The sequence below is a fragment of the Hoplias malabaricus genome, chromosome 4 (assembly GCF_029633855.1).
Source record: "Hoplias malabaricus isolate fHopMal1 chromosome 4, fHopMal1.hap1, whole genome shotgun sequence".
Lineage (NCBI taxonomy): Eukaryota > Metazoa > Chordata > Actinopteri > Characiformes > Erythrinidae > Hoplias > Hoplias malabaricus.
The window spans coordinates 58,762,444-58,789,767 of NC_089803.1; the positions used below are offsets into that span (position 1 = coordinate 58,762,444).

At 38.0% G+C, this 27,324-nt stretch overlaps 1 protein-coding gene across 3 annotated transcripts; it reads left to right on the plus strand.

Moving 5' to 3' along the window:
- Positions 1–26,275, plus strand: LOC136694010 (ubiquitin carboxyl-terminal hydrolase 15-like). 3 transcript variants are annotated; one of them, XM_066667334.1, is made up of 23 exons: positions 1–119; positions 1,734–1,861; positions 2,128–2,258; positions 4,048–4,174; positions 5,429–5,574; positions 7,233–7,294; positions 7,707–7,796; positions 12,323–12,467; positions 13,886–14,059; positions 14,200–14,358; positions 14,790–15,014; positions 17,045–17,128; positions 17,219–17,313; positions 17,807–17,995; positions 18,663–18,775; positions 20,752–21,027; positions 21,263–21,333; positions 21,439–21,554; positions 21,887–22,036; positions 22,649–22,752; positions 22,861–22,949; positions 23,645–23,770; positions 24,248–24,383. In XM_066667334.1, exons 1-22 carry the CDS (start codon positions 31–33, stop codon positions 23,720–23,722), a joined length of 2,841 nt encoding a protein of 946 aa, XP_066523431.1. In that variant the 5' UTR covers positions 1–30; the 3' UTR covers positions 23,723–23,770; positions 24,248–24,383. The 3 variants fall into 3 exon arrangements, with proteins under 3 accessions (XP_066523431.1, XP_066523429.1, XP_066523430.1); XM_066667332.1 differs by lacking the exon at positions 23,645–23,770 and having other exon boundaries at positions 24,248–26,275; XM_066667333.1 differs by lacking the exons at positions 7,707–7,796; positions 23,645–23,770 and having other exon boundaries at positions 24,248–26,275.
- Positions 26,276–27,324: the final 1,049 nt, after the last annotated feature.

Genomic DNA, 27,324 nt, shown 5'->3' on the forward strand with positions numbered 1-27,324 from the left:
CACAATGCAGCGGGCGATGCCGAAGGGAAGATGGCGGAGGGCGGAGCGGCTGATTTGGACACTCAGAGAGGGGAGATCGCGGCGCTGCTGAAGACGCAGCTCCGCAGGGGCGAGACATGGTAAGAGACACGGCCCAAATTCTGTGCAACTTTGCCGACTGTTCCTGGGCTTGTCCCGGCGGTGAAAGCGGAGACCGAGCGGAGGGAAGCGGTGTTGACAGCTCGCTGCCGTTAGCTGTTAGCCGAGACTAGTATTTATAATTGAAAGCGTTTATAGCGCTGATACACAAACTGACCATCAACAGAGGGGTTTACTCTCACCACCGAGAGCCACGAAGGACTCATTTATTTGTTTAAGGCTTTAGAGCAGCTCATAAGCTTTAACATGTCCATTCAGGGCGGAGATAAGACCAGCAGCTGTCATTTAGCTCTGCTCTGCTCTCCTGATAAACAGCGCCAGATTAGACAAGATAGAGCAAGTTCAGTCACATATACTGTCCTCGCTACCTGGTATACTGTACAGCTTCAGGAGTTTTCAGTCCTTATCATGAGTTAATGTTCTGGATGCAGGTATAGGGTTACAAAAATCCGCACTGGAAGACCTGATCTGAAAAACCCTGCAATGGAATTGACACCACAGTCTTTAGACGTGGAGTCTATTGAGACTATATTAATAAAGCATATTTACTCAGTCTGAGGTCTGTAGAAACAAAGCTTTCAGATCTAAAGGAACTGTTAACAGGCGTTAGAAAGACATTTGATGGAAACTACAATCAAGGTAATTTCAACCTTGTCATAGAAATTTCACCACATATCCCAGATTGAGAATAGTCCAGTATACTTCTATATGTCTAAGGTCTGTAATGTAATTTCTATGTAAGGGTTTAAACTACACTGACTCCTCAGTGTAGTCTCAGTCAGTTCCCTGTAGTTTAGACAGGTAACCAATTGAAACTTCACTGATGATTTAGTTTATGAGAAACCCTAACATTAACATCATTCGTTTTTAAACTTGTACATATATTACAAGTGTGTGTATGTGTGTGTGTATGTGTATATATATATTTTGTTTGACTGTTTGAAGTGAATGCTACATATATTGACTGTTTGAAGTGACAATGAGTCATGATGATCTAACTTATATATTCCTCCCTTTGTTACATTAGTTATGTGCTAGTTACATGGATAAATAGTGTCATAAACTTTATACAGAATGTAATTGTCTTTAACTTTAGTCATAAGATTAAGCCTGGCTTTGGAACCAGCCATTAAATCTCAAATTTATCTTATTTGGTAAAGATTAAAGGGCTTGACAAAATCTTAAATCTGAGTTTAATCTCCCTTTGGAATCGTATCATTAGATTCCACTATTGATGCTACACCTAGTAGGTTGTGCCCCTGTCCACGTGCCATAGCCCAGTACTGTCAAAGGTAGTAGTGGCAGTGCCTTAGATGATAGTATCTTAGACTAAACCTATATAATAAGTATGCAATCGTTCTTAAAGTGGTCTCTGGGATAGCCAGATTGTGTTGGCATAAACAGTAACAAAACAAGGATTTGATTTACTCCCACTTCTGACATTTTCCTCTCATTTATAGTAACTATTAATCACAGAAGATTATCTCAGAGAAATGCATGGTTGTGTATCTTCAACAGAGTGAATCATAGACCTTTTTATGTGCATGCTGCTTTTTCAGTCCATCAAATGTAACCATATATTTTCTACTTCGCAGGTACTTAATAGATAGTCACTGGTTTAAACAGTGGAAGAAATATGTGGGCTTTGACAGCTGGGACAAATACCAGATGGGAGATCAAAATGTCTACCCAGGACCAGTGGATAACTCGGGTCTCCTTAAAGGTCAGCATCTGTTTTGATGTTGGGTTTTCTGAACTAGATGATGTCACCCTGGCTTACATAGGAGATGCCTTAGATTAAATAATGTATTGATTTAAATTGTAATAAAAAAATAATTGAGAAACCAATAAAATTTGAACACACTGGTAGCTAGTATAATCTAAACAGTTATTTGTTTATCAAGATGTTATTTGAAATCAACCTTGCTGAATAAAATGTGAGCTCTTAGCTAATCAATTGACCAGAATTGACTTCTGGGATTTTTTCAGATGGTGATGTACTTGCCATTAAAGAGCATCTCATCGATGAGTTGGACTACATCCTTGTGCCCACGGAAGGCTGGAATAAATTAGTGAGCTGGTATGGGCTGACTGAGAACCAAGAACCCATTGCTCGAAAGGTATTTGTCTGAGTATGCGTACATATGGGTGATAGATGATGTAGAAATGAAAGCGCTGCTAATTAATATGAAATGTATATCAATAGTCATTTTAATCTTGAGTAAATTCTTGTATATTCCTTGTCAAAAGTGCATATCTGTCTGAAATCCTTTGTGAATGGATATGTGTTTCATACATATTTGCATTTATTATCATGTACTGTCGTGGTTGTCCTGAACTATATTTTCACATTCAGGAAATATTGTATTTAATTTGTCATCTTTGTGCTGTTCATTATAAACAAAAACTCTTTTCTGGTTCAAAACAGAAAGTGCATTATACTATTTATGTTCTATTTTATAGTTTTCTTTTTCCCTGAGGTCCTCAGACCCTTGTGTCTGTTAGCTCATTTCTCACGTTTTATGACCTATGATAGCTTGATTTTATTTATTTATCTGTATACATTTTTGAAATCTCTTAAATAAGTCAAAAGAATTTAGTAAAATAAGTCAATATATGTGTAATGCCATATATTGCCTAATACTCTAATAACAATATATTTAAATGAGTAATGAGTTAGATATTTTTCAGTTGTAAAGTATCATTATTGGTCAATTAGAAGCACTCCTGTATAATTTCTCGTTGTCATTCTAAATATTGAAACTGGCATGAGCATTTAGGCCTTTTCTCACTTCCGTTAACCTGGACAGTGGTGTTGTTCAAATTTACCCAGTCATGGCATCATGGCTGCTTCTGGGGTTTCTCTTCACCCCGGTGATCCGCCCCTTTTTGCCATGTATGTCACGGGGGTATCGAGTGGCCGGTGTGTTTCTATTTTCAGAGGAGCTTTGGGTGACTGAAATGCTACATGGAGCGATCTGCTAGGCACAACATGCAAGAGGTTCTTCCTTTTTAATCAATTTTGGGGTTTCTGGTTCTTACTGGAGGTCAGCTGGATTATAAAGTGTTTGGGGTTTCTTGCAGCCTACGGTCTGACTCTTATTGGCTGATTTTGGGTGTCCTTGTTTCAGAAGAAGAGGAATGCCTGCTGAGGTCAGAGAGAGAGAGGGAGTGTTTGGGAGAAAGCATTACAGCATTGGAGGCCTGACTAGAGCGGAATCAATTGGCTCAAGTTATAAAATATGGCTTTATACACTTTGGCTAATAGAAGGCACAGTACAGTCTGAATCTAAAGTTTGAGACTGTTTGTTCTTCTGGTGTTGGGCCCCCAGTGCAGGGGCTTGTGTGAAATAAATAGGATGGGACAGTTCAGCTGTCTCTGCGTTTGGTAGCTAAATTAAGAGTCTCTCACTTGCTTGTTTCAATACAGTGGCTGCCATTATGGATTATTAAACCCTCATAGCATGACTCTACACTTTATCTTTACATTGTGGTTGTGATTAGAACATTTCACAAGTAAAATATTTAATATATAATAGATACCTCTTGACCTTTGTGCTTTCCATTCTGGTCAGTGTCAGCATTTTTGGATTTCATTTTCTTTTCTTTTGTCCTTGTAGTATTTATTTTGTTTTATGTTTATTTTTATTATATATTGTATAATATTTTATAAACTGTTTAATGTTGTCCAAGAAACATAATCATTGTTTTGTTGTTTTTATTATTGTACATAATTTAAACACAGAAGCAGTCTGGTGAAAATGTAACAATCAAAAAGGATTGATTTATATTTAAAAATCCAATTTTTTTTGACTTTATGTTACATTAGAATGTTGTCATTCTGGCCAAGATCTAGAAAAGTTATGTGACCCAAACTGAGCCAGGAACCTCTTTATTTTGTGTTCTCAGGTGGTTGAGCAGGGGATGTTTGTGAAGCACTGTAAAGTAGAGGTCTACCTCACTGAGCTGAAACTATGTGAAGACAGCAACATGGACAATGTTGTCACCAGACGCTTCAGCAAAGCAGACACAATAGGTAAATTTACTTTGTTAAAACATTGAATGTGTTGGTGGTTGGGCTGACTGTGGGGAATGGTCTAGTTAAATGTGAGAACACTCCGTCTCTCATTCGTTCATTCATTTTTTTTTTTTTACCTTTGTTCATTCACTTCTTCTCACCCTTGTTTTCTCTCAAGCTACTGTTCTAAAGATTTGTGAGAGACATTGTGAGAGACATATATATATATATATAATATTTCTTTTCTTTTTCTTTCTCCAATGTGTTAAACTAAAAAAAAAAACAAAAAATTACAAACAGTATATATACATAAATGCCTACAGAGGAAAGTTCATTTGAATATTTTTTTTAACTTGGATGGGAAAATGCTCTGAAGGATTCCCCTTAGAATAATTTTCTCTTCATGGTCCACTGCATATGTGAACCAAACCAGAAAAAGCAGATGTTTTGCACGCACTTTACAAAACTTCTTTGACTAGTGTCACAGATGTGATCGTCTACTCTCATATTTACAACTGAAATACAGACTAAAACTGTATAATCCATTTAACCAGGATTGACTTCATTTTGTATTGCTTGAGTATGGAGTCTTGTTTGCCATTCTTTGAGAAGTGTAAAACCTAAAACTAAGTTGTCTGTTGCATAGCATAACATCAGTATGAAGTATTAAGTGTGCATAAATTGTAGAGTGCTGTATCTTGGCCCTTTAAGCAAACCAGCCTCAATTTTGCACATCCATTTTCCACATGTTATTGGTCTTCAGGAGTCGTTAGCAGAATGTCTTAAAGCATACATTTCTACAAATGTTCACAATGCTTGATTATTGGGACTGAAGGCTTGACTGACAATTTAATAGTTCTGACACTTTTGAGATTATGGGAAAAACGAGCATGTTATTTCTCTCCATATGATTAAAAATATTTGACATGAATTTGACGTGTATTTTTCTTACATTTCACATTAACAGTTAATAACAGTTGATAAGACAACCAGTGTAAGATTTTTCTCCCCCTCTGATTCCTGTGATGGATTGAGTGTTCCAGGGTGTGTTTGACTGGGAATAAATTAAGAGTTTTTTTTTCTGTCTTTTTCTACAGTACTGACAAAAATTGGATTGTTTTTCTTTTTCAAGTCACTGTATGTATGTCCTGGCAGGACATAATCTCTGAATATTGTGATGAGGACTTATTTGCTTCCTTAGAGAAGACTCAAATTTACTGTAGTCCCAGCATAATATAATAGATAATATAATATGAGACTTGTCTTTTACAGACACTATTGAAAAGGAGATGCGAAAACTGTTTAGCATTCCTGACGAGAAGGAGACCAGGTTGTGGAACAAATACATGAGCAACACATTTGAGCCTTTGAACAAACCAGACAGCACCATTCAGGACGCTGGGCTCTACCAGGGGCAGGTAGGTAAATATACTCCAGTCACAAATATATACATACATGCTGATGACAGTGTTGGGTCTTTTAGTTCAAATGCCACTCCAACTCCTACCAAAGATATTAGATAGAGTCATGTCCCTCTAGAGAATACAATTAATCTGCTCCACACCTTAATGCTGTAAGGGATAACTACGTTTTGGACAGTGTAAACTCTAAAACCCTACATTTAACAAGGTGTGAAATGTCTAAGGGAATAGTAACTTCCATTGTTCTGTTTCAAAATAATGTGGTCTGTGGCTAATTTGGCTCTGTCAAATATCTGTTGTATAGCATTTTAGAGCATATTCTGATTTACTAAAAGTCTATTAATGAAACCAGCACTTAAGGCTATTTTCTACATACCACAAATTTAGTCGATCATTGGAGAATGCTGAATGCTTTTGTCACATTAATTAAAAATAAACACTTAAAATAAATAATAATAAACACTTAAAATAAAGAGTTAGATCTTTTCTGTAAATTCACCCCTAGAACTTCTGTTAAATCCTAAAATTGTATTTAAATGTTCAGGAAGATTTTAGTGTCATTTTTACCTTGCTATTTACTTCTGAGTGTCCTCTGGCTATATGTTAATATCTGTTTATCAGAATGGATGCACGATATATCTTTTAGCATATAAAAACTACACTTGATCTTGTTATCATGGTAAAAAATTTGGCAGGTTTATGGTAATGTAGGAAATACATTGACATCTAAATTTCAGTTGGTGAAGTGGATACACTTCTGTAGTTGCTAATTTGGCATTTGACATTTTATAGAAGACTTTACAACATGTAATTTGCATAGCCCTCAAGAGAAGCAAATATAGCCTCCGATCTCTGTGTGTGTTTGGGGCAGCTTCTGTACAAAAGTGACACAACCAGGCGAGAAATCCCAAAACTGTTTACGTGACATTTTAATTTTTTTTTTATTTTACATCAGAAAACGACATGCTATTTGGTTAGATGGAATTTTCAGAGCAAGCATGAATGGGTGGCAGAGGGTGTAGGCGCGTTAGTCAGCTGGTATTGTGTCGAATTCTGACACCTTTTACATGCACCCATGTCACAGAAGCATGTATGTGCTAGAGATTCCATCCGTGATTTCTGTTAAAAGATTGATTTCTTTTCAGACATTTGAAACGTTTCCTTCCAAGATGCATACAGCATATTCTACAACAGGCAGACATATTCTGCTGTGAATTCAGGATTCAAAACAGCACCTTAATCCACTTGTCTTAAGTGGATATTGATTAATGATTAGCTGTATGGTAAAGTGGTAGTTGACAGTTAGTTATTCTGTGCATTAATAAATAACTAAATCATCAAGACCATGACTTCAGTGAAGAGCTGGATGTGCTTTGAAGGTGGTAATTGATGTTTTGGGCATATATTTATGGAAAAGATTTTTGTCTGTTGACATTTACGGTTTGTTAGCAGCGCTACATGTTTAACTCCAGCACTAAAGTAAAGAAGCAAAATTATGACACCAAGGATTTTGGTCAATTGGCTAGACCTGGGGTAAGCAGGAAGATGCATATATTGTTTTTTGCTGAACTGTTCTTTCAGATTTGTATGCAAGTATTGGGGATTTGTTTTTGTTAAAATCAGTAACTGATAAACCTGCTTTGCCTTTTTTGTAGGTTCTAGTTATAGAGCAAAAGAACGAGGATGGATCATGGCCTCGTGGTTCCTCCACATCAAAGTAAGCAACTAGCATGGTACTCTCCTGATTTTGCCATCGTAAGAGGACAGAACGGAAGGGTCTTCTCTATGGGACACTGTTTAGCAGTAGTGAAGGGATTACTTATCTCTCGCACATGGTGGTAGATGTATCTCTTAAAGTCCTTAATTCTCTCTCTCTCTGCATGTATCTTTACAACAGATGCTCAAACCCCCCTTTCAGACTTCAGAGTGCTTTTTTTTTGTTTATGTGCATCTAAGTCTCAGCTATTTTTCGTTTATCATTCTTCATATACTTTTGAAAATTTACTATGCTGTATATACTTTGCTTCAGTTGCTTCCATAACCCATTTCATTGTTTTTATAAGAAGATAACACTTGCTTAAAAAAGCTTTGATTTTTTTTCTAACTCATGATATTCTTATCTTTTGAAGGTCATCTGGTGCTTCCAATCTCTCTGCTTTACCAAAGATCTCCCCTACATCTCTCACAAACAATCATAACAGCAGCTTCAGCAGCAGGAAGTAAGCGCCTATTGGGCGTGGCTCAGTGGGAGGGGCTTATGGGAGGGAGGGTCAAATATAGATGACATACTCAAAATAGCATGAGTTTGTGTGTGTTTCTACGCTTCACGGCCATCCAAGTACACCAAATAGCCTCCTTTCCCTCGTCCTATCTCAAACCAAGAGTCCTTGTAGAAAGTTCTTAGGAAGGCTTTCTTTTTTTTTTTTTTCTAGACTCTCAACCTTTTTACTACTTGCAAACTCAAAGCACACTAGGGAAAGGATGGAGGGAACAGTTTGGAGTATTGGGACAGAGCCTCTGTGTGTTCTTCTGCCCAGCTTTGAGTGCCTCTGTGTGTGCTGATTTTATCTGATATATAGCAGTGTTTAATCTACATTTAGCTGACTGGATTTTTGAGGTTGATTTCAAAAGGCTGCTCGTTGGGACAGCTAATTATATACTTCTCAGGATCAGTCCTGGTGCCTTTCTCTGTATTTTAAATAATTTAGAAACAGGCATTTTTTTTTCTACAAAGCTGACCAGTTTAAACAAGTAAGGTTAGATCATAGGAACTTATTTATTTATTTTTTTTAAATTTAATTAATTAATTAATTTATTTATTATTATTTTAAATCAGTCTCTGAGATCTTGGTGAACGCATTAAATTTTTTTGCTCTGATTATGAATTTTCATGCAGATGATGAAGCCAAACATAAGATAAAGATGATTATTTTTGGATATCTAAACAGATCATCCAAATTATGTCCACCTCTTTGTTTCTATTCTCACTTTCCATGCTCTGAGTTTCACTGACCACACAGGAGTACTTTGTAGTTTTATAATTACTATAGTTCATTTGTGGCTCTGTATACTTTTTCCCGCTTTCACCCTGTTTTAAAATATTTAGGGACCCCCCTCCCCAGGACCACTACAAAAGCAGGTATAATTTGGGTGGTGGATCATTCTCAGTGCTGCACTAATACTGACGTGGGTGTGATGTGTTGGTATTTGTTGTGCTGGTACCCGTGGATCAGAAACAGCAGTGCTGCTGGAGTTTATGTCCATTTACTGTCCACTCTGATAGACATGACCACCTTGTAGATGTGAAGTGAGAGTAGCACATCTGTCACTGCGCATTATGTGGTCTTTATCAATGTACACAGGACCCTGCTGGCTGTATATTTTTGGTTGGTTGGACTATTCTGACTCCAGGTGCACTGCTGTGTCTGATCCGCTCGTACCAGCAGAGCACACACTAACACACCACCACCACGTCAGTGTCACTCCTTTGCTTTGAATCATCCACCACCCAAATCATTCCTGCTCTGTGGTAGTCCTGATCATTGAACAATAGGGTGAAGAGGTTCCTATATATGCTTCTTTTTCAGCCTACACCCTTAATATTGCCATACACTCTGGAACAGAGATCTCATAAAATAAAAACTTTCATCATTTAGTGTATCTATCACATTTGAATTAACTGACCCACTCTATACAAGCCAACAGCCTTTCTAGCAAAACGTTACAAAATTGAATGCAGTGTAACTGGGGCATTGATAAAATGTGATCATCTTGTAGTAAAGACTTTAGACTGTCACATATCAACTATGGATTTGTGGTTCTGGTAGTAACTAATTTGATCACAAGTTGCAGATGAAGACTATTGAAAGTTTACTCTGGAGCTTTTAACCTGATACTCTGTCTCTATTAATTGTTGATTACAACAGAACAGAGAATAAATTTAAAGGCTGATTTATTACTTTTAAAAGCTAACACAAAAATATACATCCCATTTTGCATTTTATTGTGAGACTTTTGGTGATGGATTTTTCAACTTTGGTGTGCTTTGTTATTAAGAAAAGGAGAAATGATTAAGACTTTTGACAGTTTATTGTAGGAGGAGAATGATTGTGTATAGTTGAAGATTTAGGGGAATTATTCATTTTATTTGCTTTGGTAAATAAGATCAGTCCTCACATTGGCACTCTGAGCAGTGGTGGGAAGAGCGTTAGCATAGATTTAGCTTATAGTGTCCAGTAGTTCACTAGTTTGTGTGTGTTTGTCGACTCTCCTGCTCTGTTGCATGCTAATGCAGGATACATCTCTGAGGGAAAGCCCTCAGGAGCAAATAACATTCATTTCCAAAAATATAACAATGTTGGGGTGTTCTTTTTCACTTTTAGATTGTTTTTGGTTTGTTTTCATTACTTTGTTGCCATTGCATGTGTTGGAGTGTGTTAGCTCATATATTAGAAACTATTTGATCACTGATATGATTTGTATAATCCTACAATCTAATAAAATGAATGATTACAACGCTAACAGAATTGCTTTGTGTGCTGAACTTTTTGGGGACATTTCTAAAAGATGTGTCAGCTTCTGATAGCATCATGTGAATTAAAATAGCATGCAATACATAATTTACTGCCGATCCAGTGGTAAGGAGTTATGTAAGTCTTTCTTGATATGAAGATGGATGTTAACTTTGCTGCAGCTGTAGGCGACTAAGACTATGGGCCTGGCTCTTTTTTGTCTTTCAGTTTTTATTGTTTTTCTCTTTCTCGTCCCTTCTCCCCCCAGTTTCTCCTCTTTTCTTACTTCTCTCATTTTCTTTGTGTGCTTTGTGCCGCTGAATACTCCTGCAGTCTTTGTGACCTTCATACTGTATTGGAACAGATCCCTTGGATTTTTGTGCACGACCCAGTGCAGCGTTCATGCTGGATGTGCTGTTGTGCAGTCACCTATCATCTGTTGTCCATTTGGTGGACTGTGGCTAGAGAGGGCGCCCAAGGAATAATGCTTAGTCACACAATAATGCTGCTGTTCTGAGAGTCGCTCGCTTAGCATAGTGCAAACTCAGCTAGTGCTAGTGGTGTAGTTGAAGGTTGTTGGTCTGTTTCTTTCTCTTTTTCTTGCTCTCTATTCTGCCTCTCTCTTCTCTCCGATTTCTGGTCACTTTCTTTCTCTCTCTCTCTCTCGTGCGATTTCTGTCTCTTTCCTGCCCCACACCCCTCCCCCCTCTCTCGTTTTCACCCCCTTTATCCTGGTGTTACTCACTCTACAGCATCTCTACCCCCTCCTCCTGAGGCTTCCTTGCTAGCTTGCTGCTGCTGTTACTATAAATATCTTCCCCTTTTCTCTCTCTCTCTCTCACTCGCTTTCGCTCTCTCTCTCTCTCTCTCTCCCTCCCTCCCTCCCTTTCATTTCCTCTGACTACCCCTCCTCTCTCTGTCTGCCCTACACCTTCTCTCTTACCCCCCTCTCTCTCAAAACGGGACACAGGATGAGCTAGGATGTCACTCCCGGCCTGCAGACTTCTTAAGCTTCGGCAGTGAGCAGGGAGCTGCTCTCATCCCTGCGCATCTCTCTCTCTTTCTTTCTCTCTCTCTTTCTCTTTCTTTTTTCTTTCTCTCTCTGGCTCTATCTCTGTTTATTTCTCTCTGTCTGTCTCTGAGCGTGTGTGGTGTTGGGGCATGGCGGCCGAGGGGAGATGCTCCTGTGCTGCTGGTGGTGCCTGAGGCCGGAGAGGGTGGAGTTAGAGCGGAGGGTGGAGAGAGTGCTGAGCAGCGATGGCGTGCAGGGCGATCAATGGGACAGAGGCGTGCATTGCACCCAGAGGTGTGCTGCAAAGCCATGTGCTTCCACTGCACTTGCAAAAGAGGGAGACTCAGAGCTTTATCTGATCAGGATTTATGCTTGACTTTCTGTGATGATCATTTGGGAACTACAGACTTTAATTGTAGAATTACCTATAGTACAATGAGTAATTTGATTTGATTGTTCTTGATGTTTGCATTTATGTTTGCCTCTGTAAACAAGTAGTTTGTTGAAGTATAATATTTCTAATGTAGGCATTAATGTTTGAGGGTTTGTGAACATAATTTGGTCAGTTATCTAATATCTAATGCCTTGTTGTGTAATTCAGTTAGACTGTGTAATATTTTCTGTGCAGGATGGGTTTTGATGTGATATTTATATTTGCTTGTTATAGGGGTGTTTCAAACAAGTTGCTTGTTTGGAACACCCCTATAACACGTTTGGAACCTTGACAGCTAGGAAGCAAAGTAGCTAATCTGCCAGGCACTTTACAATTTTTTAATTGTTAATATCAATGATGCATATTGCAGGCAATTGTTAGCTAAACTTGTATAATTGTGACAGGTTCTTGTGTGTTGAATACATAGATAGAATGCTGTTACTTACTGTTTGTGTGCAAAAAGTTGTTGAAGCTATTTACATTTTTAGTGAACTTTATGATATTGCATATTGTGCTCACGTATTGTGAGGTTAATATGATATTTGTTGGAAATTCATAATAAACTAATTCCTTATATTGCAAAATCACATGAAGTTTGATTCTTGTTAGGTACCTGGTATTTTTACTTTTTTTTTTTTTAATAATGCTGTAGCTTCCTTTACCATGTCTTATACCTTGTGCTCATCTGGATGTGTGCGTCTAGATGGTGCTTCCCTGTCCATAATTGCATTTCTTGTCTTTGTATTTCTCCCTCTTGCTCTCTTTCTTTCTTTCTTTCTTTCCCTGCAGTGTGAAAAACTCTAGTTATAGCCTTCCGTCGTACCCCCCCTATAACAGCTACGAATACTCGGATCAGAGTAGACATAGTGAAAAAGCAGGCCTGTGTGGCCTCTCCAATTTGGGCAACACCTGCTTCATGAACTCTGCTACACAGGTAGGCCCTGCTTTCAACCCCATTGTGACTTTGTATTCACCAGTACTGTTTTCAGTGTATGTAGAATCACTATGATGTGAATCATTTTTATGTTTCACTTTCATTTATCCATCCATTTTGAGGGCATCAGCTTGCATACGCCCTCTTTCTCTTGTAATCAAGCAAATGAAAGTACAGCCTAGCCAAATGTGAAATCATTCACAATGTACATATTTTTTCATTATTCTGTATTCTTGTGCTGGGGTTGTGGGTTCAAGTCCCACACTGGGTGACTGTCAGTGTGGCGTTTGCTGTGTTCTCCCCATGCCTGCTTGGGTTTCCTCCATGTGGTCCGGATTCCGGATTGATGACTCAAAAGTGTCCATAGGTGTGAGTGTTTGAGTGAACGTGTGAGAGTGATACCCGGTGAAGGACTGGCGCCCCCTCCAGGGTGTGTTTATGCCTTGCGCCCAGTGAATCCATGTAGGCTCCGGACCCAGCGCGATCCTGAACTGGTTAAACAGTTACAGACAATGAATGAATGTATTCTGGTTATATTTGGAGCAATGCTAAAGTGAAAAAAATCATAACTATGATCATGTTGTTGCAAAACATATGACTTTGAAGCTTGGAGACAGACGATTTGATGTGAGATGTTCAAGCCATGCAGTTGCATTTGATGGCATAATTAAGCTAATGCAATATTTAATTTCTATAAGCCATTGGCACATATGTGTCATGCATATTGTCACAGGTTTGAATGGTTACAGTCTTTCTGTATAATTCATTTAATTCCACATATCCCAAGTACTATATTTTGCACATTTGAATATGTTGTGCTTTCTATGTGACTTTTAGTTAATGATAGATGTATGTAGCAATGAGTTCAAATCGATCTTGAGCCAGTCATGTCCAGCTATATGGAGACTGTTGTCGTTGTTGTATGTCATCATTGTGCTTTATATTTTTGTGTTGCTGAGTTTTATCAGTCTACCCCTTCTTTAGCAAGAACTTCAGTGTTTGCTAACTTCCTTTTTGGTGTCTGTTTAACAAATGTTTAGAAAGTGTGCAGTGTGCAATGTTTAAAATGTTAATAAAATTAAAAGTAATTATTTTGAAGATGTCTTTTATATTGTTTATGTTTTTAGGACAAGTATCATGAAAGTATTTTCTTGAAAATGTAAAAAATAAATACACATTGAAGTCCTTAGCAAGTTGAAATGTGATTTAATTGAAACAAATGCCTTTGCACCAACCTGCAGAAAGCATACTTTCTTTACCCAATTGTTATGATGGCACTCAAAGTTTAAGTATAACTAGGCAAGCTGGTAAGATGTGCAATTCTTGCTAGAGCCAAGGCATATTTTTATGCCACTGCAATTCTGATGCTCCACCAGCCCATTCTCTGCTTTATTCAAACACGTTTTTGTCTCCTGCAGTGTTTAAGCAATATCCCTCCTCTCACCGAGTACTTTTTGAAGGACAAATATCAAGATGAACTGAATGAGGATAACCCTTTAGGAATGAAAGGGGAGATTGCCAAGGCTTACGCTGAGCTCATCAAACAACTGTGGTCTGGCAAATACAGCTACGTCACCCCTAGACCTTTCAAGGTTAGTGTGGAATATTTCAGTAAATGCTTTTATTAAATTGTATATTATATTTCTATTACTTAAAAATAATACCCTAATTTATTCTCCAAAACATTTTGCAGTCAGCTCACATTTCATGTCACTGTATTTCTCTGCCACAGACACAAGTGGGACGCTTTGCTCCTCAGTTCTCAGGCTATCAGCAGCAGGATTCACACGAGCTGCTGGCTTTTCTTTTGGATGGCCTGCACGAGGACCTCAACCGCATCAGGAAGAAGCCTTACATCCAACTCAAAGATGCAGATGGCCGGCCAGACAAGGTACTGCTTTTTCTTCTACTAGAGCAGAGGTCTTCAATGCTGGCCGGATTTTTAAAATGGTAATTTGGATTGACATTATAGCTGCAACTGCTAATGCACCTCACAGATATAGGGTAATTCTAGCTGGCCATTGCAAAATCATTTCCTTAGAACCTGGATCAAAATAAAGGATTTAAAGACTTCTGTAGATTAATTGCACTTTCAAATGGAGTGTAATTTTTATTTTTTTTTTTTTTCAACCAAAGTAACATCTCACTGCTTAACGCCCATTAAGTGGTGGCTCAAGCATTCCAAGGGACCACAAATGGCCCTGGTTGGCAATCATACAGTGTTATGTATGTATTTTTTAATAAATCGTAAAAGTGTGGAATGTTTGTGCACAAACTGCTACAATTCCCAAGCACTAGTTAAGCTAAACTTTCCACTTTCAGATAGTAGCCGAGGAGGCCTGGGAGAACCACATCAAAAGAAACGACTCCATTATCGTGGACATTTTTCATGGCCTGTTTAAGTCAACCCTCGTCTGTCCGGTCTGTGCTAAGGTCTCTGTGACCTTTGACCCTTTCTGCTACCTAACACTTCCTCTCCCCATGAAGAAGGAGCGAACGCTGGAAGTCTACCTTGTGCGGCTAGACCCCCTTGCCAAACCCACGCAGGTAGACAACATAGTGTACATATATGAGAATTAAGGCCCACAGCCAAACTATTCAAAATACAAACTATACACTATACAAAACCTGTGTTATAGTTTATAAACTTCAGATTGTGGTTGTAATTGTCAAATATAGTTTTTTATATAAACTATTTATTTTCAAAGTGATGATCCTTTTTCAAAACCAGTGCATTTCTACTAAGCAAAGATATTACAAAAAGTTAATAGATAACACAAGGTTTTTGTTTTTTTGTGAGTGGTTACAAGAAACAAAGAACACAATCTTTATTGGTTATAACAGATATTTTGAATATACAGCAGAATATATGCATAGTGATTAAGTAGGAGATTTGTAGCCAGGGTACATTTTAATGGCTAAAAATGAGTGTATAGGGTTGGACTCCCCTACACCAAATGCAATAAGACATTCCACAGATGTGCCCAGGCTCAGAAAAAGGACAAAAATATCTTTAAAGAAAGAGTATGTGTACTTAATTATACAATCAGTAAATAATTAGTGAAATTAAGCACATTTTCTACCATGCTGCTTTTCTAATATTTTTTTTATTTTTACTGGAATTAAGGGAGTTACTAAGGTGTCCTCATTTTTGCAGTAAGTCTCTACTCATTACAGAAGTGTTTAACGCTAGATGTTGAGACATTTAAACTTAGAAATTCAGCTCCAAGAGATTTACAGATCATTTTACGTATTCTGCTTGACTAGGTCTGGATTACAAGCTGCACTCTAGCTCAGGCCACATGTATTGGGTGATGTATCATCACCCTAGAGAATGAAGTTTCACTGCTCCACAGCTCATTGCTGGGGGTATACTCCTCTAGCTGATGCTTGACATTGGGCTTGGTTCTTGATTCTTCAGAGCACTGCATTCTATTAGGAATGCCTGTCAATGCCCAATATAAAAGTTGTTTGCAACTGACCACATAGGTCAGCAAACTTAAAATAGCTGCATTCATTAATTAGAAAGTTTCTGCAAACTTTTGAACATATGATGCAAAGGTTATATTTCTGATGAGCTTCACAGGCTAGCTAAACTCAAGACTTCTCAACTGTCATCGCGGTCATCAGTGAAATGGCACATAGTTGCAGCTATGTTCCACATTAAATGTTTCAGGAACAGCAGTAGTCATAGCGCAAGCCACAGTGTTGTGTCATTTAAGGCGGAATGGAAAATTAGAATACAATTGGATTAAAGGCTGTAACAGAGTTGTGTGGCACACTATGTTCTCCTACGGGTATTACTCGTTATTTGGGTACATGTGCATCCAGCATTATTTAATATATTGTAGTTATTCATAGTTTTACCATTTAATTTGTCTTACACTGTAGAGCTCCACTGCACGTGCCTGTGTTTACTTTGTGTTCTGTTCTTATTGGCCTTTGAAGTGACTCGTTCAGCCTTAATTGGTGGAGAGTTTACACTATATGACTACGTCGGAAAAATCAAACCTTTGATAAACTGCGAATGGCCTGATACGTGATTTTGAGGCAAAATAATTTAAAATCCGGCTATTAGTCATGTAGTGTAACCCCAGATTAAAGCATGCCAAAGAACACTGACTTCATTCAAGCAAACACAAAGAAGCACACTAACACAGGCCAGCTGCAGTCCTTAGAAAGTGCATTTCAATAAATATCCTCATAACAGTGTAAAAAGCTGTTCAGTCAGGCTAGACTATGTCTTCCTACTTGTACCTATTACTGCATTGTGTAAATATTTATTCTTTTCATGGCTCTGAAAATTTTTTATAGTTCAGGTAATAAAGAAGTAAATGTTGTTAATTCAAGCTTATTATTTCTTATTAAATATACAGAACACTTTAACAATATAAAATCTGTAAGTATATAACAATATAAACATCTGGATTTATAGGCACCTATCTAGTAGTTAAGATGGGTAGAGTTGGTATTGGTACTCTGTATCGTCAGATACTTGAACATGAAATATCGGTAGCTGTATCGGAAGGGAAAAAGTGCATCCCTAATAATTAGTGGTTTTCATATTTGTTTTGCAGTATAAGCTGACAGTGCCCAAAGTGGGCTACATTTCTGACCTCTGCGCTTCTCTGTCTGCACTATCCGGAGTACCTGCTGAAAAGGTAAATTATCAAATGCTTTCTTAAATATTTTGTTAACATGAGACATTGAAGGGACCTCACTGAAATAATTTTCTTTGCTAATCCATACAGATGATTGTCACAGATATTTACAACCATCGGTTCCACAGAATCTTCGCCACCAATGAGAACCTGAGTAGTATAATGGAAAGGGATGATATATATGTGTGAGTATTATCAACAGAATGTTCAGCGTGATTATTTGTTGAAATATTTAATAGTACATGTAAATAGTACGTGTGAAATTAGGCTTGATGGCATATGCCAGGTGCTGCAGTTGCTCAAGCCCAGAGAAGCTTGGTTAGAAGCTTCGCTGACACATTTTACATTTGTTTATTTTTGTTCTAAAATGGAAATCTCTATTATTGCTCTTGAAGACCCTGTATGTATGGTAATAATGTCAGGCTCTTTTTTTTTTTAATTATGTATTTCATGTGTTGAAATTCTGTAAGATCTGTCAGAGCTCATGTGGGCTGCAGGCTACTGTCTGTCCTTATGCTCCTTTTATTCTACACTACCACTGAGGCGAAGCGCAGTTTATCTCAAACAAATCTATTTCTAAAAATGACCTAAACAAAGCCTAAATGGACATTAAAAAAGAATAGCAAGAACTGCCGTTTTGTTTTTCTAATTGCACATCAATTTTCCTCCTGTGTGCAGGTTTGAAGTGGCAGTAAACAGGCAAGAGGACACTGACCATGTGGTGATCCCTGTGCACCTTCGAGAGAAATACAAGCAGTCTGGTTATAACCAAACTAGCACTCCTCTGTTTGGCCAGCCCTTCCTCATAACTGTCCCGCGAACTCTCAGTGAAGAGAAGTTCTACAACCTCCTGCTCCTTCGACTGTGGTATGCTTCACCTCAGCTAAACTCTTTAAAAAAAAAAAAAATAAAAATAATAATAATAATAAAAATAAAAAATGTGTGTCTTTATGGCTGTGATGTACATTAGCATGCACACATTTACAACTGACAGTGCTTTCAGCTAAGAGCTGTAGTTCTGCTGCCCATTCACACCGAGGTTACTGTATTCATCTGTCTGTAGGAGAGCTGTTTGACCTTATGATTTGGAAGTATAACTTGATTTGACCTTGAGCTTTCCCTTAGTGTTTTTGTGAAACATGACAATGCATGCACTTGCTAAAGACCCAGAATTCTCTCTCTTGCCATCAGACAGTATTAGCTTCATATATTTAACAGCATTCTTTTTTTTTTTTTTTTTTTTTTTTGGCTGGTGAAGGGAGCCAACTAGACCCAAGGTCATTCACAAAATCAATCTTAAAGGGATAGTAACTAAAAATGCTAAAACCTAATGGATAAGGGCAGGTTAAAAAATTCTCATAAAAAATATTGTGTCTATTTTGTTTACATAAAATCAAACTATGTTTTAAGCTGTTAAGAAAACAAAATACTAGAGCATGTGCAGTTTAACTAATGCTGATTCACTCTTGAGTGGCAAAAATGTAGTTTTTGTGTGTTGATGATTGACAAGGTGTTTGTTCTGTTATGTTTGCAGTCGTTTTGTGCGCTCTGCTCTTGAAGAGGAAGAGTCTGACGAGACACATTTGTCCAAGCAGCACGCCATTAACGGCAACGCCACCAATGGTATACTGGAGGAGGGCTCGCCCAGTAAGCATGCTGTCTAACTGCATCTTTTAACCTTGCAACCTTGTGTTCACGGAACCAGTACCAGGGAAACACTGTTTACCCAAGTTAACAAAACGAGCATACCTGCTTGACTTTCCTCCTAGACTGCTTTAGAAGAAGTTGGTGGAGATTCTAAAGAGAGATGCTGTTTATTCTTACATTTGAGCCATTATGTAAAGACTAGTGGTTCCAAATAGAAAACAGCAGGTTACAAAAACAGGTTTATTCTTTATTAAGCTTGAAAGATTAATCTTTTTTATATTCTATCTTACTTCATCAGCATTGTTGTCTTATGCTTTAAATGTGGAAATTTAATCCAGTAACACACATCATGTAATGTTTGGCAAATGAGAAGCAGCAAAACTTATGCTTTGAAATCACAGCCATGACCTAAAACATGAAAGCAATCCAGGAGCTTCATTTATAAACAGTTTCTCCTGCTTTCTGTGAACACAGGAAATGCTATTTTGCATTTTGTTTATGGTGCTTTTTGGCAGATGTTGACATTGTAATGCCAGGTATATTCCTGTAAGATGAGATTGGAACTTTAATAATTTACATACTTCTGTAGAAGCAGACACAGGAAAGTGAAAAGTTCAAAATATGATTAAAGGCACATTCCAGGCACAATGAAAATTTAGCCATTGCTACATGTGTTGTAAACATGCTTACAACAATTATGGCTCAGCACACTGTAGATCTTCTGGTGTAGCTTGAAATTAGGAGGAACTTTGAAAAACTTCAAGCAAATTTAGGGCAGATATTTGAACATGGGCTGTAAGGAAACAATATGAATACTTTATATTTATCATTCTTTTATTATGCATGATCAGTATTTTGTGAAAAAAGTAATGGACAATATATAATTTAGTCAAATCTCTCTTTGGGTTGCACTGCTCTGTGAAGTATTACATAACATAAGTTGCATATTAAATGCTACTTTAAGGTCAAAATGACATTCTACCATTTGAACAAAGGTCTCTGTTTTGCAGATTTATAGTTTGTCCCTGCTAATCTGCTGTAGTTTGCTCCCAGTATACAGGAGAGCTGAGGCAGAGGGACGACAAGGGTGATGTTTCTCAATGTTTGTGTGCGTCAGTTAGGATTAAAGTAAGTTTATTCATTAAACAACACTTGTTTACTGCAGAAATTAGTGTCCTAGCCTATCATACAAAGCAGGTGCTTTTCTTAATGGGTGAATGAAAGCATGTAACATCTGGCGACAATTCTAGATTCATGCTCTGTTTCTGAGACGAAGATACCTGCCTGTGTTTTGACAGCCCTCTCTATGTCCACAGCAGTTGTTGGAACTGACAAGCAGTGCCACACTTGTTTAGAAAGACGTGGGAGCTTCGACTCAAGTGACTGCCAAAAAACATAGCACTGACCAATGTAGTGTCTGCCTCTTTTGTGATATGTTTGTAGATGGGTAATTCAAACCTATTGTTGCTGTCATGTGCAGGAATGGCAGTGCTGTGTGAATTAAAACCCACTGTCAAAATAGCAAGTTGAGCAGGTACAAAAATGCGTTGTGAAATAATTATCCCAAACTTAAGCACTGTGTCCTTGGAGTTATGTTTTTTCTACTTTTGAATTTAACATCTAGCTGTAAGCTAACTGTTTTGTGTACTAACTCATTTGCTAAATTGCTACGGTAAATGTTACTAGGAAAGCGTCTTGATGCATCCTCAATAACAGAGTCCACTAAAATAAAGAATTTCATGGAAAATTGTTTATTACCTGAGAAAAGACTCATTTCATGGACTTAAATGTGATTTTTCATAGATGTGAATTTGATAGGACCCTAATCGTAAAACAGGCAATTGCTTCAAACGTATCATCTGATTTGGATTGTGATGTTATTAACAAAGCATTTACCAATGAATATGAGTGAAAATGTTTTACTGAATGGCCTTGAAACTGGCCCTTATTTTAAAGAATAGTTTTTCCAATTTCAGGTGAAATGGAGACGGATGAGCAGGATGATGAGTCTAGTCAGGACCAGGAACTTCCGTCTGAAAATGACAACAGCCAGTCAGAGGATTCAGTGGGTGGTGACAATGACCTGGAGAATGGAGTCGGCCCAGAGAACTCGACCAAAGGCCAGCAGCTCACAGGCCACAAAAAGAGACTTTTCACATTCCAGTTCAACAACATGGGCAAGACTGACTTGAGTTTCATTAAAGAGGAGCCACGGCAGATCCGATTCGATGAGGGACACCTTCGACTCAGCGGTATGGCATTTTCCGAAATTACTTCTGTGTTTCAATGGTCCTCATGGTCCTTCAATGGTCAAACCAGAAATAACTTGTCATAGCATAAATTAAAAAAAAAACGTAATACAGTACTGTTGATCTATACATTTATTTAATTTTCCTTTGGTTGTTTATGCAAGCTTCTTCTGTTTTCACAGTTGTTACAAATAGGATACTTTTTTTTCATATATTTCTGTTTGTGTCCTCCATACAGACAGATCATATCTTTCCTTGGACTGGGAGCCAGAGATTAAAAAAAAATACTTTGATGAAAGTGTAGCTGAAGTAAGACTCACTCACTCAAAGCCTCAAAGACACATCTTTGTTTTCTGCTGTAACCACTTTTAATATGTTCATATTATTCATAACCCTATTCTTTCTGTTTTGCAGGACTTTGATAAGCATGAGAGCATGGAATATAAACCTCAAAAGAAAGCCTTTTTTAAACTTAAGGACTGCATTGAACTGTTTACTACCAAAGAGAAATTGGGAGCAGAGGACCCATGGTAAGGTTTGGAATACGCTGTTCTCCCTTCATAAGGGTGTCCCTTTTGTTAATTTATAATAAACTACCCCTAAAGGTATTAATAAAAAAAGTCTGTTTCTTTTATTTCCTTTCTAACAAATTTTAAAAGGGAAATGTAATCACATTGTTACTATTCTGATTAATCAAATACTATTATACAGTACAGTGCTACATTTACGTAGGATTGCCATGGTGATATTTACAATAAGTGCATTAATTGTACTTGAGCTATTTAAGAAGTGACTGTGTAAGGGTAATGATGTTGTTTAAAGGTTTAGTTGTATATTTAGTGTTGTCTGTGTGTGATCCCAGGTACTGTCCCAGCTGTAAACAGCACCAACAAGCAACTAAGAAGCTGGACTTGTGGTCCCTGCCACCAGTATTAGTAGTCCATCTAAAACGCTTCTCCTACAGCCGCTATATGAGGGACAAACTAGACTCTTTGGTGGACTTCCCACTTCGGTATTGTTCTTTAATTTAAGAGGTTACTTGACTCTGATGTTGGCACTTTTTGGCACTCCCTAATTTGGATTCAAAAGAGACGGAGACTGTGTAGTTCCTTTGGGCAGTTGCATTTATTGCATATAGAATGCTGCCGAAAAAGTCTGGAGTGGGCAATTCCACTTAAACATTCAGCTGCATAATAACATGGTTCCATTGTCATCAAAAGTCTTTCAGAATGGTGTGAGGTGAAATGCTTCATTCTATCCCAAGGACTGAGTGCTTCTGAAAGCTAGAGTTATATACATGACATGCTAATGAGATGCAGTCTTTTACCATTCTCTGTCCGGTGGTGGTTTTGAATAATAAATAAAATTACTATAGTTACATTATAGACATTGCACCCTCTGATTTCTGTCAAAACATTCTGTCTGACTTTAAAGAAATCAAAAGGTTTCTCTACACTGCATCAATGCACCACGATTCATGAATGTTTGCATTATCTCAGATATTGTAGTATGTAACCAAATTTCCTTTTTCCGTCCCTGTGTCAAATAAGTGTGTCAACTAGGGATGTTTAGTAAAATGTGTATAAATTATGTTGTATTTATAATATACTTTGTTGATCTGCAGTGATCTAGACATGTCCGAGTTCCTCATTAATCCCAACGCTGGGCCATGCCGCTATGATCTCATCGCTGTTTCCAACCACTATGGTGGAATGGGAGGAGGTCACTGTAAGTGTTCTCCTTCACACATACTGTACTTGCATGCACACAGGAGCCTGTGGTAATCAGCATCCCTTTGGTACATGTTAAAACACCAAAATCTGTTTTATTAATTAGATACAGCATATGCCAAGAACAAAGATGATGGGAAGTGGTACAACTTTGATGACAGCATTGTGTCTCCAGTCAGCGAGGATCAGATAGTGGTAAGAAATGTTTATTTTTTTCAGCTGTTCCCATTCACTCTACAACATTCAGAGATAGTGGTGTAATGGATCACAAATCAATCACAATCACATGTGGTTTGGATAAAATCACAGGTTTTGATTCACAGTTCAGATCATTTTTTCTGATCAACAATGATTGTAATGAGCATCAAAAAAGAGGTCAGAACCCTGCTCACCTACACACATCACAAATGTACAAATATTTAACTTCCAAGCTCCCACTAGAAAATAATTAATACATTCATTAAAAACTGTAGCTATTTGTATAAAACTACAAAAATAAGTAATTGTGCTTAACAGTCATTATTAAACATATTTGCTCCTAATTGTTTCCCTGCACAAAAAATAAATGATAAAACAGCTTCATTAGACGAAAAGCCTAAAACCTGCACGTTTGCTCTGCAAAAATTACACACATAATCCCCTCATCTCTTCAGTGACTGGTATGAACTTGCTTTGGGATATGCCCCATATTTTCTTGTTGTAGCTTGAGAACGTTTAGTGCTCAAACATGCGTAGCACATTTGGCTCAGATGAGTGATTGCAGTTTCATGTTCTTTCATTATGTGACACTTTAAAATAGTAGAGTTGAAAACTTTTGAGGTTGATTTACTAAAAATGTCTCATTTTTACACTGTGCCCTTGTCCTTATGAGAATTTTTTGCCTCACACAGATAGAACTCTGCTCTCCGATGACAGCAGCATGCACAGTGGCCATCTGGCTCTCGAGGCAAAGTGTTTACAAACCATAATGGTTTTATCCACACCCTCAGTTCACAGGACACAAAGCTGTTCAACCTGTATGTTTTCACTACAGCTGTGCATAAATATCTAGGGAATTTTTGCTGGAAAAAGTAACAGCAGCATAAAAATGTATTCCACGGTTATGTTTAAACTTTATCGATTTATCTGTGCTTCCTGTGCATCCCAAATCATGGAGGGTGTTCCTTAGAGTTCATGGATTATCCCTGATTCCTTACACCACTATTCAGAGCCTTCATATTCATACTGATCTGAAGGATTCATGTAGAGTTGTTCCACTGGTTCTGTTCTAGTATTACTCCATTCTTTCCTATTGTTTTAAACAGATCAGTGTTTTCCCACATTGATACTAATCTACAACATTCAGAGCCCTCATATTCATAATGATCTGGACCATTTAATGTTGGTATTGTGTAATGCTGAGTCTGTGTGCCATGGCATGTAAAAAGCTCCTTTCCCATTATTACTGGACGATCATTCTGATTACTCTGTTGCTTGGCTCTTTGTGTTGACAGTCCAAGGCAGCGTACGTCCTGTTCTACCAGCGTCAGGACACAGTGAAAGGAACAGGCTACTTTGTCCTTGACCGGGAGGACACAGAGGAGCAGGAGAGCACCTCAGCACAAGGGGCCAACGGGCCGAGTGATGAAGACGAAGAGGAGGAAGAGGAGGACCTCAATGACAACGAACAGGATGAGGAATTGGAGCCTAACCATGACGTCACCATGAACACCAACTGAGTCAAACCAACATGGGGGTCATCCAAAGCCATACGGAGAGCAAGAAGTCCAGAGAGTCTGGTCCAGAGCAGAGAGAGAGAGTCCAGTCCAGAGCTTCGTCCTCCGCTTCAGCAGTGCCTGCAAGTGCCAGAGCGGCCACGCATCAGACCGGGACGTCCAATCAGGGCCTTGTTTTAATGGCCCACATAACAGGTTGATGTTTTTTTCCCCTTTCTTTCTCACATTTATTTAAGTTTTCCACATGGCTTTCCCGTACTTTTCCCCACACCTCAGTGAAGTATAGTCGTACGGATCCCAGATGGGGGGAAAACCATAAGCCTGAGAAACGGATTTGATAGGAAGTTCTTAACACAAATCCGGAGAACCTTCAGCTGTGTTGCTCCTTGGATTTCCACTATATAGTGAAAGACAGATGTGTTTATAAATAGTGTTTTTCTTTTATGATCGTTTTTGCCTTGTACATAATTTTGGATGGATATCAGACCTCTAGGTTTTAAAGATATTCAACTGTTTTGTTGCACAATCACTCCATTTGTTTTTATAGCTAGTATTAGTGCCATGCCTACTGCAAGAGTTTATGCCTAAAAAGTGTCCCCTCTATCAGCTGCTACAAAGCTGCCTTTAAAGCAGTGTCAAATGCATTCACAGGCAGAATTCACTTGTGTCAGAGAAGCACTAATATTTAATGTACAAACTCTAGTGTGAGTTGAGCTTCTGTATGCTTGGTTACAGAATTTTAGGGTAACTAACGCCTGGCATATAACCGTCTCCTGACCCCTCGACTATTCAGCCACATAAGAACTCGATGCGTCTGTTACAGGTGTGACTGGGCCCCATAGCTTTAGTGTTACTTCAGGATTTAAGCCTCATTGTTCACATAATTTTTCATCATAGAGGCTTTTTTTTAATGAGATTATGAACATTTTGGTGATGCAATAGATTTTCTGTCTTTTGTCTCCATCACCTCAGCCTTAAATCTAATCTCAGACTGTTGCCTTTACTTTGCACAAACATTATCACGCCGGCTCTCAGCACCCCCGTAATACACAAACCAAAACACAAACTAGCACCTAACACACGTACATGCATGTGCAAAAACTCACTAGTTTATCATGCTCGCTCTCTACCATAAGGCCTACTAACACAGGCACTGGTGAATGCTGTAATCAGAATGAAATAAGCCAGTACTTTAGATTGGTGGCCAGAATGTATTTGACTGAGGTTAATTCACCTGCATTTGGAACCAAGCCTTCCTTTAAGTGTAGGGGAGCAGATGTGAGCTGCTGCTTCAGGTTTTTTTTTTTTTTTTTTTTTGGGGTTGAATGTGTTTGGGGTTGTTATGAGGTTGGTCAGATAATTTCTTTGCCTTTTTATATTAGCTATATGAAAAGTGGGGATACTGCTGAATGTGTCCTCTGTTGGGGGAGGGGAACGTGGGCACAGGGATAATCAGACTGAGTGAGACTGATTGCATAGGCTTTATAAATACTGTACATAAGAGTTCACTCTGTGAGTGCACATTTGATAAATTTATTTATTTATATGTAAGCAAACTTATGTATTTAAGATCACAGCAAACAAGATATGTATGCTAGTGGGCTGCAGTCCAGCCATCTAAAGGTTGCTAGGCTGTAGGTCTGCTGAAGAATGCTCTATCACCTGGAGTTTTCTTTCATTTCCTAAAGGTTCAGTTGGACATCCTTGCATGATGGAGGATTCAGCGTTTGGCTGCACTTGAGTTCACTTGGGTTTACATTTGAAATGTGCATGTGTATTTATATACAGACTTCAATAAACTTGTGTAAAGCCCTTGCTGTTGCCTTTCTTTCCATTTTAGTGTAAAGTCATTGTTTATGACAATAATGCGAGACATTTCTTCAATGAAGACGTTAATGCTATGTATATTTCAACATGCACAATCCCCATTGCTGTCTTTAAGAACTCTTTTTAAATGTTGTGTTGTGAAAGTATTTCATATTTTTTAGGTTTGCCAGTACTTATCCAGACATAATCTAGGCATGAGAAAGGAACACATCCTGGTCAGGGTGACAGTCTATCACGGGGCATCACACACTCACCCAGTTACTCACACACATGGATAAGACCCTGTGAAGGCTACAGAATGTGGGTTGAGCATCATTCTTTGCTCCACCCACCGTAAACTCTCGTGCCATTTGTCATTTTGGACGAGTCCTCTCAGACTGAGGACAGTGGCAGCTCCTGACAAACAGTGATGATGGCTAAGGTGACATATGAGGTGAGTAATTAAGAGACTGCCATCTGGAAAATTACACATTCATTAGGAAAATACGAAGCCTGGGAGGGGCCATGGGTTTTTTAAAAAAATGTTTTTGAGTTAATGATTTAGAAAACCTGCACACTTCACGTTTTTATTCGAAGAGCAAATCACAATTCATGCACAAATTTTATTTAATTTGAGGGAACAATTTACAACTCTTACATTTTCTCTAATTCATATGCGAAAGAACTAATTAATTCACTTGGTTAAACCTTTTACCAAAACTCTTTAAAATAGCCGCATGCAATGTGTGTGCCCTGGTACTAATGACTGCAGTCACCGCGCATGAAGTAATGATAAGTTCAGTGTTTATCATGTGATGTACAAATGAATTATGAAGTGATTGTGTGTAAGTGTTGAAGTAAATTTCATGCATCATCAACTTTTTAGCTTAAAACTAGGAGCCCATAGCACTGTCATTAAAAAAAATAATAATAATAGTTATTTGCACTGCAGCAAATTCCAAAGCTCTTTCATGACATTTCCCATAATTGTGCTTTTTATAAATTAAAAAAAATAAATATATACATATTTTACATAATTCCTGTGAAAG

Coding starts and splice junctions, on each gene's coding strand:
- LOC136694010 (XM_066667332.1), top strand. CDS start 31: ATGGCGGAGGGCGGAGCGGCTGATTTGGACACTCAGAGAGGGGAGATC. Junction 21,334..21,438: donor TTGATGAAAGTGTAGCTGAA/GTAAGACTCACT, acceptor TCTGTTTTGCAG/GACTTTGATAAGCATGAGAG. Junction 22,037..22,648: donor TTGGTGGACTTCCCACTTCG/GTATTGTTCTTT, acceptor GTTGATCTGCAG/TGATCTAGACATGTCCGAGT.